Source organism: Lathamus discolor, chromosome 24 (assembly GCF_037157495.1).
Source record: "Lathamus discolor isolate bLatDis1 chromosome 24, bLatDis1.hap1, whole genome shotgun sequence".
NCBI lineage: Eukaryota > Metazoa > Chordata > Aves > Psittaciformes > Psittacidae > Lathamus > Lathamus discolor.
In genome coordinates, this window is record NC_088907.1 from 1,812,800 (window position 1) to 1,825,589 (window position 12,790).

The window sequence follows — 12,790 nt, forward strand, 5'->3', positions numbered from 1 at the left end:
AGTTTGAACCCATCACCCCCTGTCCTGTCACTACAGTCCCTGATGAAGAGTCCCTCTCCTTGTATCCCCCTTCAGACACTGGAAGCTGCTCTGAGGTCTCCACGCATCTTCTCTTCTCCAGACTGAACAGCCCCAATGCTCTCAGCCTGGATCCATACAGGAGACAGCCCCTGATTATCCCCATGGCTTCTTCTGAACTTGCTCCGTCAGCTCCATGTCCTTCTTATGTTGAGAACCCCAGAACTGCACAAAGTGCTCCAAAGGTCCTCTCATCATGCAATGCCAAAGGAGTTTTAAATGAGTTAGGAGAGAAAAAATGCAAAAGCTCCAGTACAAAGGATTACAGGGTACTATCATGTGTGTGAAGCTGAAGCCCTTGCATGTCCATGATGCAGGATCTCTTGGTGCTCACAGCTGCACCAAGCAGCAGTGGAAAAGAAATGAGGGGTCTCTCCAACCCTTATTCCAGCTCTGAACCCCTAGCTGAGCCAGCAGCGAGGACAGGACTTCAGAAAGCCCATTCCAAGGGCTGAGATGCTAAGCCTGGAGTAACTAGGGATGTCCTCATTCCCACAGGATAAAACACAGCTCCAGGTATGAGTCTTCCAAGGGTGTTTCCCTATGGGAAGTGATTTCTTTGATGTGGTATATTCTGGCAATTAGCAGGGAAAGGAAAATAAACCTTCTCTGCCTGAACTGTTCTACGTGAGGCAGATGACAGATACCTGGAACTATCCCAGAAGAAACAGAAGTGACCCACACCTGCAGCGGGTAGAAGAGCTTAGACATTTAATATGTCTCTTTACCCTCTGTCCTCTCATCCTTGGATACTCCAGGGATGCAGGTGTCCTCAAAACATGTCCAGACAAGCTCCTTCAGCCAGCTCTGTCACTAGAACAGATGAATTCCTGGGATTTTCTTATGGAAAGTCATAGGGTGCTAAAATACCGGTGACTGGGAACTGTACAAACACCACCGCTGCCTGCACAGTGATAACAGAAAGCTTGGGGTCCCACTTCAAGGAGGTGGGAGCGTTGGTGTTGAACGCCCCTGCACCCAGAGCTCGCCCAGGACCATTGAAGACATCAGCCACATTTCAGAGGCTCTCAGGGTGACAGCAGGAGCACAGAGCATGCTCAGATCTTGCTGCTTCCTCAGAAACACCAAAGCCATCTCCCAAACTGGGATGAATTCATCCTTTTGGTTACTATCCATCAAGATACTGATATAGAGGGTGAACACTGGATCTTTACCCTCTACCTGCAGCATTTCAACTCCTCTCTAAAACAGTCATCACCCAAGGTCCCAGAGGTAGTATAGAGACTGCTTGACCTCTGTATTGTCCATAGTGGTGCACTCAAACAAAACTCATGGTCAACACTTCACTGGTGTAGTGGGAAACTCCAGGCATGTGAGATTCCTTTGCTGCCCCAGCATCAGCACTCTTACCCAGTGCAGCCTTCTTCATTCCCCATGGCATCTCCATAGTCTCTACACACAATAACCACGAGTCTCCACAGCCCCTTCTGCTGTCCATCACTACCCCAGCAGCATCTCTTAGCTGGAGTCCCACGATCTTACCATGAACGTCAACCACGGGAGTGAAGCTCACATGATACCTGCAGCAAAACTGCAGGTAGCCTAGGAAGTGATGCACTAGAGAAGCATTGATCTGATCCCATGAGTCAGGACAAGTGGGCTGAAGGAGGACACTTTGTTTGGTAAATAAAGCTATCACCATTCCTTTACATGCCTCACTTCCCGCTTGGGAAAACTGGAAAGGGTATAAAAGTTAATGGATCTCTCAGTGCTTCATTCGCTCGGCTTTGCCCTGTGTACATTGCCAGACCAAGAAGGGTAAGTCCGTTTCTGCCAAAGGGAATGATCCTTTGCTTACTTTCATGCTTGCAAAACTTAAATGCTTCAGTAAAGTGCATCTGATGGGTGGTGGCTTGAAGGACAAGAAGGTTCAGGATCATCCCATGCTACTCAGTGATGTGTTTTGTTAGTATAGAGATGGAGATGGAACAGCCATCGGATAAAGGACTCTAAATAGTGGGTTGAGTAACCAGCAACATGGTAATCTGTTGGCAAAATGCTTTACGTGGGTCTGGGATCTATGGAGCACCACTTGCTTACACGAATGGAAGTTCATTGGTTCTGGAGGTTGTTGTTCAAGAAGGACAGGGAATTGCTTGAAGGAGTCCAGCGCAGAGCCACAAAGATGATTAAGGGAGTGGAACATCTCCCTTATGAGGAGAGGCTGAGGGAGCTGGGTCTCTTTAGCTTGTAGAAGAGGAGACTGAGGGGTGACCTCATCAATGTTTACAAATATGTAAAGGGTAGGTGTCAGGATGATGGAGCTAGGCTTTTTTCAGTGATATCCAGTGATAGGACAAGGGGCAATGGGTGTAAACTGGAGCATAGGAAGTTCCACGTTAACATCAGGAAGAACTTCTTTACTGTAAGAGTGACAGAGTACTGGAACAGGTTGCCCAGGGGGGTTGTGGAGTCTCCTACACTGGAGATATTCAAGGCCCGCCCGGACAAGTTCCTGTGTGATGTACTGTAGGTTACCCTGCTCTTGCTGGGGGGTTGGACTAGATGATCTTTTGAGGTCCCTTCCAACCCTTGGGATTCTGTGATTCTGTTGGGGTGTGAATGGGTCCTTCTGGCTGGGGAATATTCTCCTGACGACAGTGGCTGCTCTTGAGTCAAAACATGTTCCCTGCAGGGTTCCTCCTCAAAGATGTGCTCCAGACAGAGCTCCGGAGGCTGCCATGGGATGTCCTCACAGTCCAGTGGCTGCCACAGCGGGGGCTCCTCCTGCTGTGGGGGCTCCAGCTCAGGAAGCAGCGGGGGCTCCGGCAAGATCATCGTCAGCTCTGGTGGTGGAGGAGGTGGATCCTGCTGCAGTGGGGGCTCCTCAGGCTATGGCATAGGAGGAGGCTACGGCGGTGGATCCAGCGGGGGATCTGGCCAGAAGATCATTGTTAGCTCAGGTGGTGGAGGAGGAGGCTCATCTGGAGGCTGCTGCAGTGGGGGATCCAGTGGTGGGTCTTCAGGGGGCAAGATCATCATTGGAGGTGGAAGTGGTGGCGGTTCCTCTGGATGCTGTAGTGGAGGATCCAGTGGTGGGTCTTCAGGATCAAAGAGCATCATCGGAGGTGGAGGAGGTAGTGGAGGTTCCTCTGGATGCTGCGGTGGGGGATCCAGTGGCGGGTCTTCAGGAGGCGGTATCATCATTGTAGGTGGAGGCAGTGGGGGATCCTCTGGAGGCTATAGTGGAGGATCCAGTGGTGGGTATTCAGGGTCAAAGAGCATCATTGGAGGAGGAGGTAATGGGGGATCCTCTGGAGGCTATAGTGGAGGATCCAGTGGTGGGTATTCAGGATCAAAAGGCATCATTGGAGGAGGAGGTAGTGGGGGATCCTCTGGAGGCTATAGTGGAGGATCCAGTGGTGGGTCTTCAGGATCAAAGGGCATCATTGGAGGAGGAGGTAGTGGGGGATCCTCTGGATGCTGCGGTGGGGGATCCAGTGGTGGGTCTTCAGGAGGCAGTATCATCATTGTAGGTGGAGGTAGTGGGGGATCCTCTGGAGGCTATAGTGGAGGATCCAGTGGTGGGTATTCAGGATCAAAGAGCATCATTGGAGGTGGAGGAGGTAGTGGGGGATCCTCTGGAGGCTATAGTGGAGGATCCAGTGGTGGGTCTTCAGGATCAAAGGGCATCATTGGAGGAGGAGGTAGTGGGGGATCCTCTGGATGCTGCGGTGGGGGATCCAGTGGTGGGTCTTCAGGAGGCAGTATCATCATTGTAGGTGGAGGTAGTGGGGGATCCTCTGGAGGCTATAGTGGAGGATCCAGTGGTGGGTATTCAGGATCAAAGGGCATCATTGGAGGAGGAGGTAGTGGGGGATCATCTGGATGCTGCGGTGGGGGATCTAGTGGTGGGTCTTCAGGAGGCGGTATCATCATTGTAGGTGGAGGTAGTGGGGGATCCTCTGGAGGTTATGGTGGAGGATCCAGTGGTGGGTATTCAGGATCAAAGAGCATCACTGGAGGTGGAAGCAGTGGAGGTTCCTCTGGATGCTGCAGTGGGGGCTCCTCAAGCTATGGCATGGGAGGAGGTTACAGTGGTGGATCCAGTGGGGGATCTGGCCAGAAGATCATTATTAGCTCAGGTGGTGGAGGAGGAGGCTCATCTGGAGGCTGCTGCAGTGGGGGATCCAGTGGTGGGTCTTCAGGAGGCACGATCATCATTGGAGGTGGAAGTGGTGGCGGTTCCTCTGGATGCTGCAGCGGAGGATCCAGTGGGGGCAGTGGTGGTTCCTCAGGCCAGACAATCGTCATCAGCTCTGGAGGGGGCAGCGGAGGCTCCTACCAGTCCTCCCAGCAGAAATGCCCTATTGTCATCCCCCACATCCAGTCCCATCAAACCAAGCAGTCCTGCCACTGGCCCTCCAGCCAGCAGAAGTAACAGCCATGGAAGCCCTGTTATCATCAAGAACATCCTTGCTTTTGTCTTCCGTACCTGCCTGTTTCCTCCCTGCATGTCCTCTCCCCTTGTCTTCCCTTGATGCTACACCCCTGTTCTGTGACCTCCCACATGGATCTTCTGTCCCATTCATATGAAGGCAAATAAAGGTTACTGTGTACTAAGAGAACTGGTTTTTCACGGTTGCTTTCATCCTTTGTCAGTCCCATGTTTATTTTCAGAAAGTGAATAACACATCAAATACTTTCTTCTGTGAAATGTTCTTCAACCTCAGTGCTGGAGCAGAGGGTTCTGAGCAGGTCTTGCTTGGGAAAAACCCTGTTTCTTAAGCAGATGACTATTGTCCCTCTGGCAAATAAAGGCTCCAACTTTAACCTGGGAAATGCCTCCACCTCGGTTCCCCTGCCCAGAGAAGGAAACAGATCACAAGCTCAGGGTTTCACTGCAGGAGTTGCCAGGGCAGACAGCAGCACCCTTTGGAAATACAGTTGGGTTTCATTGGCCCCATTGCTCTAGATTTGTCACAAGACAACCATTAATTATGGTAGGCAACATTCAGTAGCATTTGTGCTGAGGTCAGCAGGAGTTCCTCTTCAGGATACGTGTGATGACAGTCTTCCATTCATTACATTTTAAGCTAAGTGGACGTTTTTGTCCATCTTACACATCCAACTGGTAGGTAGGAAACAAAACTAAAGGATCCAAACACTTGAGGTATCTCAAGTCACTTGAGTTGACTGACCAGCTTCTGCTTTTTGGAGCTAGAGAGCTCTTCTTACACAAGTACTTTACTACATCAAATGCTATCAGTGTTAGCATTGTTCTGCATGAAGGAAGCTACTGGGAAGCTGTAGGAGCTGGGTAAGGTTTTATTTCTCTCGTAACAATGCCCACTAAGTCACTACCCTTTGTGGTGTTTGCAATGGTGAGACTGAAATACAATGTGACCGGTCTGCCCACCCTGAGGGTGACTGGTCTACAGGGCTGAAAAGGGCCCAGACAGCATCAGAAAGCAGGCAGCGTGGCCCACATTTGAGGCAGCCTCCACCACAAAGCCTCTTGCATTCATCCTTGCCTTTACCCAAAACTCTTCCTCTTTATCCTAAGGGAAGTGGTGGCAATGTCGACCTCTCCAGCAGCTGTGGTTCCAACCACCTTCCTCCATGTGTGGCAAGTGCTACACATGTGTCCCTTACAGGTCCCATCTTTCCAGTCCCTGCAGTGCCCAGCCCTGGGGTCTCCACACACCAGCGTTTGCACAACCACTTCTCACCACCCTTGCCAAAACCTGCCACAACCTTCCCTCACACCCTGCATCCCAATGAGCTGTAAATCCTCGGTGCCCCTTTCTGCAAGTCCCTACAGGATGAAGTCACGGAAGGGATCAAGGTGTTGTGATGCTGTAGCACAACGCCCAGATTTCACAGGTTAGAGCCAGAGTTGCACTGAGACCTTCAATTTCCCATTGGTGATGAGAGTGGAGCTAAGGCCACTGGAGGGAGTCCAAAGCAAAATGAAGGAAGCCCCTTGAACCCATGTTCCTGGTGTTGATGGTCCCATCCCCACACTGATGGAATTGCATCCATGCTCACCATCATTTCCATCATGACAGGACTGGGCTGTCTGCTGCTGCTGTCATGCATCCTCTTGACTAAAACCCCCCAATTATTCTTTCCTCTACTCAGTCTCCATTGAGGGTGGATGCTGTTGTCAACTTTTAAGCACGCATGACGCAGTGACAGGATGAAGCTGCTGCAAACACAGCAGCCAGCACTGCAATAACTGCTCGCAAACTGTCATTCTCCAGCAAGCAAAAGACCTAGATACCTCCCCAGCCCCAGGCAGGAAGCAAGACCCTCAGAAAATAGGTCTTGCTGAGACAGAGGAGATGTGGAATGCTCTAGAGTTAAAGGGTAGGGTCTTGATGGCCTTCAAATGCACCTTTGCAAAGAAAGGGGTGATAGGGACCCCAGAAAGCTGGGGCTGAACACGGACAATCTCTGCTCAATCCAACAGCAAAATCCACCCTGGGGACCCAAAAAGGTGAAGGGAAATGGCCACTACATCTTTGCAACCCTCATGGGGACCTCTGGAATGGATTTGGGCTGAAGTGCTCCAAAGCAGTGCACTGCCCATTGCAGGTTGTACCTCTGGCCTATTGATCCCATAGCTGCCTTTCCCAAGGGGCTGGACATAGGCCTGCTCCCCACCCAGCTCCCCATCTATCCAGTTTTTGAAGAAACCCTCTTTCCCCCAGAATTCCCTGGGACCCTACTCTGGAACATCCTTTACCTTTGTCCTTTATCTCACTCTAGCCCTCACTCACTTCAGCCTCCATCCCTCGGCATCTGCTTTGTCTCCACTCTCTCCTGAGTACCCAAAAAGCTACAGCCTCACAGCAACGCATTGGGGAGCCCCCATGGGGGACCCCAGAAGCTGTTTGACCCTAAGTTTCAGAGCTAGACTTCTGGAAATGAATCACTGAGTAGAACTATCCACTGCAATGAAGTGATTGATACTTCTCCTTCGTCAGCACCTATATGCTTCAAGTGAGTCAAAGAAGGAGGTATCTAAAAGCCAGGCTCATAAATAAATCTATCAGCATTCCATAGGGTGTCTCACTTCCCTTAAGAGCTTAATGTATCGATATAAAAGCTCACCTATCCCAAGGCTCTTCATTCACCTTCAACGGAGCCTTGCACACGTTTCCAGTTGCACTCAAGGTAAGCCCATTGACGTGGAAAACTTTTGTTCCCAATGCAAAGAGGTTGCTCCACCAGTTGGTCTTTGAGCATACTTTGAATGAGGGAACCATCCTGGCTCAGCACCGGATGGGGTTCATGGAAGATCAGTTTGGTGTGCCAACTGGACTGAACTCCCTGCAGAAAGGAGTTGTAGCTAACGTTCTAAGGGTTGAATTTTCAGCTGCTGTAAGTTTTAGCAGCCTACGCATCCAGAAGGACCTAGAGTGGGACTAAAGCTGTTAGACTGCTGGCTCTCAATATGTCAGAGCACACATCCAGATCTCTAGAAGTGCTCTCAATCTCCCTGCATGCAGAGTATTTCCATAACTGTTGTGATCGGCAGACCAGGCCCTGGGTGCTTTTCATTTGAGGTCTTCCCTCCTGCCTAACAAGGGTGAGGGAGTTTATGAAGCAGAAGACAGGGCAGATGGGGTATTTCTTGGTTACTGCTCAATCTCTGGTTTGCTGTGAAGGTTCAGCAGCATCTCCAAGGTGCTCCTTTCTGACAGCATTGTTTCTTGCAAGGTTCCTCCTCAAAGATGTGCTCCAGACAGAGCTCCGGAGGCTGCCATGGGATGTCCTCACAGTCCAGTGGATGCCACAGCGGGGGCTCCTCTTACTGTGGAGGCTCAGGGAGCTACGGCAGTGGCAAGATCATCGTCAGCTCTGGTGGTGGAGGAGGTGGATCCTGCTGCAGTGGAGGCTCCTCAGGCTATGGCATAGGAGGAGGCTACAGTGGTGGATACAGTGGGGGATCTGGCCAGAAGATCATTGTTAGCTCAGGTGGTGGAGGAGGAGGCTCATCTGGAGGCTGCTGCAGTGGGGGATCCAGTGGTGGGTCTTCAGGGGGCAAGATCATCATTGGAGGTGGAGGGGATGGTGGTTCCTCTGGATGTTGTAGTGGAGGATCCAGCTATGGCATGGGAGGAGGATCCAGTGGTGGGTATTCAGGATCAAAGAGCATCATTGGAGGTGGAAGCAGTGGAGGATACTCTGGAGGCTACAGTGGAGGATCCAGTGGTGGGTATTCAGGATCAAAGAGCATCATTGGAGGTGGAAGCAGTGGAGGATACTCTGGAGGCTGCAGTGAAGGATCCAGTGGTGGGTATTCAGGATCAAAGAGCATCATTGGAGGTGGAGGTAGTGGAGGATACTCTGGAGGCTGCAGTGGAGGATCCAGTGGTGGGTATTCAGGATCAAAGAGCGTCATTGGAGGTGGAAGCAGTGGAGGATACTCTGGAGGCTGTAGTGGAGGATCCAGTGGTGGGTATTCAGGATCAAAGAGCATCATTGGAGGTGGAGGTAGTGGAGGATACTCTGGAGGTTGTAGTGGGGGATCCAGTGGTGGGTATTCAGGATCAAAGAGCGTCATTGGAGGTGGAGGTAGTGGAGGATACTCTGGAGGTTGTAGTGGGGGATCCAGTGGTGGGTATTCAGGATCAAAGAGCATCATTGGAGGTGGAAGCAGTGGAGGATACTCTGGAGGCTGTAGTGGAGGATCCAGTGGTGGGTATTCAGGATCAAAGAGCATCATTGGAGGTGGAAGCAGCGGAGGATACTCTGGAGGCTGCAGTGGGGTCTCCTCGAGCTATGGTATGGGAGGAGGCTACAGCGGTGGTTCCAGTGGGGGATCCGGCAAGATCATCATCAGCTCAGGTGGTGGAGGAGGAGGCTCATCTGGATGCTGCAGTGGAGGATACAGTGGTGGTTCCTCAGGCCAGACAATCATCGTCAGCTCTGGAGGGGGCAGCGGAGGCTCCTACCAGTCCTCCCAGCAGAAATGCCCTATTGTCATCCCCCACATCCAGTCCCATCAAACCAAGCAGTCCTGCCACTGGCTCCCCAGCTACCACAAGTAACAGCCTCAGGCAGCCTTGGAACTCAGCAAGAGCAGCCCTGCCTCTGCCATGTCACCTTTGTACCTCCAGACCTGGCTCTGTTTGCCTGCTCCTTTCCATGTCCTCTTCTCTTCCCTTGATGGCGCATCTCTGTGCTGTGAAGTCCAGGGTTAACAGCCTGGTGCTGTTAAAATGCCTTTGATATGGTTTTGCTGCTTTTCCAAGGAGTGTATTTTATATCTAATAAATGTAATAATATCTTAAGTGTCTTTGGCAAAAAGTTTCTTTTTTCTTATGTTCTTGGAAGCTAGAGAAGACATTTCACTCCTCTCTGTAAAGAACATGCTGGCTTCAATAGTGTATTGCTGTTGGTGCAGCTCTAAAGCCACCCGCTTTACAGCCCTTCATTGTCCCCCTGGGCTCCATGACAGTGCAACAGCACAGCCTAGAACATGGAACAACCACAGCATCCAACATCCTTTTGGTGCCTGGGCATCATGAAGCTCCATCCCAGCTCATGGCTCTATGTCCTCTGAGGTACCAGCATGCAATGACTATGTCTGTGGAGCAATGAAGTGCTGCTGGGAGATATGACCAAGCCCAGGAGGCTCAGTCCTGAAAAGCAGGGATCAGGGCTGACCCTCAACAGCTGCTCTTGCTCATTGGGTGGTTAATAACACCAAGCCAATGTCCATGTCCCTGCCATATTCCCCTTCCCTTGAGCTTTGCAAACCTCAGAACATCTCTACCCAGAGGGCAAGTCTCAACACACTGAGTCAGGCAAATAGGCCCTAGGCCAGGCAGAAGGAAATAGAACCAGCAGCAAGTCCCTCAGGCAGCTCAACACACTCCAGATCTTGCCTCCAAGCCATCAATCCCTCCTTGCCCGAGCTTTTGAAATCTGCCTTGAAATGCCAAGGGCAGCAGCACCACCTCCATGCACGGCTTTCTGCCTGGTAGATGTGGCCTAGACATGGCCTTTTGCCAATGCTGGGACTCACTGTCCCCACAGCAGAGCTGAAGAAACCTAATCCAGCCCAAAAGCCATGCTGTGGCCTCAAGCTGGAGCACAACAGGCTGCAGTGAGGACATCATCATCATCATACATCCTCATACAAGGACATCATCATACAAGGCAGCACTACCAGCATGGCCACTGCACAAATCCCCTGCAGCCCTCCAGAACAGTTTCCCTGGTGCTTGATGCTGTTTCCAAGCCAGAGGAAGGACATAGAATACAAAAATGAGGAAGGAAAACATTTGGAGGCATAATCCCTCATTAGAGCAACCCAGTCACAGTAGATTTAAGTGTTAGGAAGTTCACACCTCCGCAATTCTCCCCAGGGCCTCTAAGATTTCTCAGAGTATCTCTAACACCCTTACAAAATTCTGATGAGCTTCTGTTTTGGATGTAAATGTCTTCCTCAGAAAATCTCCCACTGGAGCCACCAGTGAGATGCTGGAGGCATCCATGTGCTGTGTTGTACCACCAGATGCCTCCTGAGCGTTTGTCTTCCCCTCTCATGGGTACCTATCCTAAGCAATGCCCCAAGCACTGCTATCACTGCTGAACCAACCTCCCTGCCCTTCACTGAGTAGGACCTGGTCACCACCACCCTCTGCCCCACACTTTTGCTCAGCATTTCCCTACTCTCACCCACCTCCCCTGGTCTCCCCCAGCATCATCACCTCAAAGCGGTCCTCCATAGCACAGGGCAGGAGCACAGGAATTGGATCATTAAGCAGAAGTAGCAATTACTACCTCATGCAACTCAACGAGCAGCATGAAGGAAAGATATTGATCAGATGTCATGAGTCAAAGCAAACACTGAAATCAGTGTTTGGTAAATAAATCCTTGCCATTCCTTAGTGTGTCTCACTTCCCATATATGCTAAATGCCATATAAGAGCTCCTGTCTGTTAAAGCTCCTCATTCAGTCGACTTTTAGCTTCTAAATGTGTTTCCAATGGCTGAGAAGGGTAAGTCTGCTCTTTTCTGGGTCTTTCTTATTTCATACTCAAAGCAGATAGCTTCACCTGCGATCTTGACACGTGCTTGCAGCAGTAGCCATGCTGCCTGACCATCCATAGAGAAGGTCTCAGGATCTGTACAGTTTCTGGCTTTGGTGTGGATCAGAGCAGTGGGAAGCAAGGTGAAGCCAGGTCACGGGGCTGAAAGAGGCTAAAAACTGAGCTGAGTCTGTAGCTGGACCAGCATGAGGTGACTTCATTGTCTTTATAGTTTTGAAGGTGTTTGCAACATGCAGGGCACATTCTTGATATAAAACAACAAGCCTGTGTTGTATTTCACAATGGTTACATGCTTCTATGTGCCGATTACCTTATGTAAAAGACTTTTGGGGATGATTTGCAATGATGGCAATAATACAGCCAGCGATGTCATCTTGCATGGATATTTGGATCCACCATTCTTGCCATGTTTTAAAAACAGAAGCAAGGCTAAACCTCGCTGTTTTTACAGCTCATGAAGATGAGTGGGAAAACCATGGCCGTTATCAGATATTAGAGGAATATATTGCATATTTTGATTTCTCTAGAAATACACCCCGGATAAAAGAGAAAAGGAAAAGATAATCTCTGGAAGTAAGAGTCAAACACTCTGTCATTTGAGAACAGCTAGGCAGAACCCAATTTTGAAGCCTGACATTGTCCCACACCTCACACCCACACACACATTTCTGACCACACCCCCTGAAAATGGTACAAAAATTGAAGCAAAATGGTCCAAATTTGGGGTTTGACTTTTTCCTGTTTCAGATTTACCACTACCTCCGAGGGAGAATGAGATGTGGCCGGCGGAACAGGGGCTACAGCAATGAGATATCCTCGCACCACGGATTCCCAAACATCCAGGGACATGGCTCCTTCTTCTGTGGTGGGGAAGGCTCGGTCACGTACAGCCGGGGAGCTTCATCCTTCGAGCCCATGCCGACATCATCTACCTATAGTGTATCAGGGGGGTACAGATGTAGCGGTGATGGATCTGTTGTAATATCCAGTGGTGACAGTGGGGGGACTGGCTGGGGAGTTGCAGGGGGGACAGTCCCTGTCTATGGTGCAGGGCGAGGAATAGGGTATGGCAGTGAGGACTCATGCAGGAACATCACTGGCAACTCAGGTGGAGGATCTGGCTGCCACAGTGAGAGAATGGGCATCACTGCGGGAGAAGGTTGTGGATACGGATACGATGCATCACCGAGATGCATCCCAGGGGCAGGTGGTGGATCAGGGCATTATAGCGAGGGATCGGGCTATAGCACGGGGGGATACTCAGGCCCAGAGCTCAGCTGTGGAGGTGTTGGGTCCTCCCAGGCCATGCAGCACAAATGTCCCGTGGTGGTTCCTGACATTGAGGCCCAGCAGAGCAAGCAGAGCAACCACTGGCCCCCGAGCCAGAAGAAGTGATGGACCCAGCAGCCACCACTGCTCAAGCAAAAGTGCCCTGGATGTGCCACAATGCACAAACCCAACCATGTCATTACAGTCAGGGAGCTCTGCATTCCCCACTTTGGGCTGCGCTAGAAACATTGCTGCAAGCACTGCTGGGAAAAGTGATTTGTGCTTTGGTGACAGGGAAAGATTCTTCTTTCCATCTCCTTTCGCTTGTGGGTTGGAAAATAAAATTCCATAGTCTGTGGGAAATTCCAGTATCTGAATGAATCCTTTCATTTCTGGCTCTACTCAAAATC

General features: G+C 50.6%; 3 protein-coding genes across 3 annotated transcripts; all 3 read left to right on the plus strand.

The window, feature by feature from the left end:
- The first annotated feature begins 2,785 nt into the window (after positions 1–2,785).
- LOC136003880 (loricrin-like) lies at positions 2,786–4,480 on the plus strand. Its single transcript, XM_065659861.1, has 2 exons — positions 2,786–3,222; positions 3,448–4,480. Exons 1-2 carry the CDS (start codon positions 2,786–2,788, stop codon positions 4,478–4,480), a joined length of 1,470 nt encoding a protein of 489 aa, XP_065515933.1.
- A 3,301-nt stretch (positions 4,481–7,781) lies between these two features.
- LOC136003881 (loricrin-like) lies at positions 7,782–9,101 on the plus strand. Its single transcript, XM_065659863.1, has one exon. The coding sequence runs from the start codon at positions 7,782–7,784 to the stop codon at positions 9,099–9,101; it is 1,320 nt and encodes a 439-aa protein (XP_065515935.1).
- A 2,697-nt stretch (positions 9,102–11,798) lies between these two features.
- On the plus strand, positions 11,799–12,506 carry LOC136003882 (loricrin-like). The gene has a single exon (XM_065659864.1). It carries the CDS (start codon positions 11,799–11,801, stop codon positions 12,504–12,506), a length of 708 nt encoding a protein of 235 aa, XP_065515936.1.
- The last annotated feature ends 284 nt before the right edge of the window (positions 12,507–12,790 follow it).

Excerpts from the sequence above, each read along its gene's own strand:
- LOC136003880 (XM_065659861.1), top strand. The coding sequence starts at position 2,786 with ATGTCCTCACAGTCCAGTGGCTGCCACAGCGGGGGCTCCTCCTGCTGT. Across the intron at positions 3,223-3,447 it reads GGTGGGGGATCCAGTGGCGG|TGGAGGATCCAGTGGTGGGT; the intron begins GTCTTCAGGAGG and ends TGGAGGCTATAG.
- LOC136003881 (XM_065659863.1), top strand. The coding sequence starts at position 7,782 with ATGTGCTCCAGACAGAGCTCCGGAGGCTGCCATGGGATGTCCTCACAG.
- LOC136003882 (XM_065659864.1), top strand. The coding sequence starts at position 11,799 with ATGGTACAAAAATTGAAGCAAAATGGTCCAAATTTGGGGTTTGACTTT.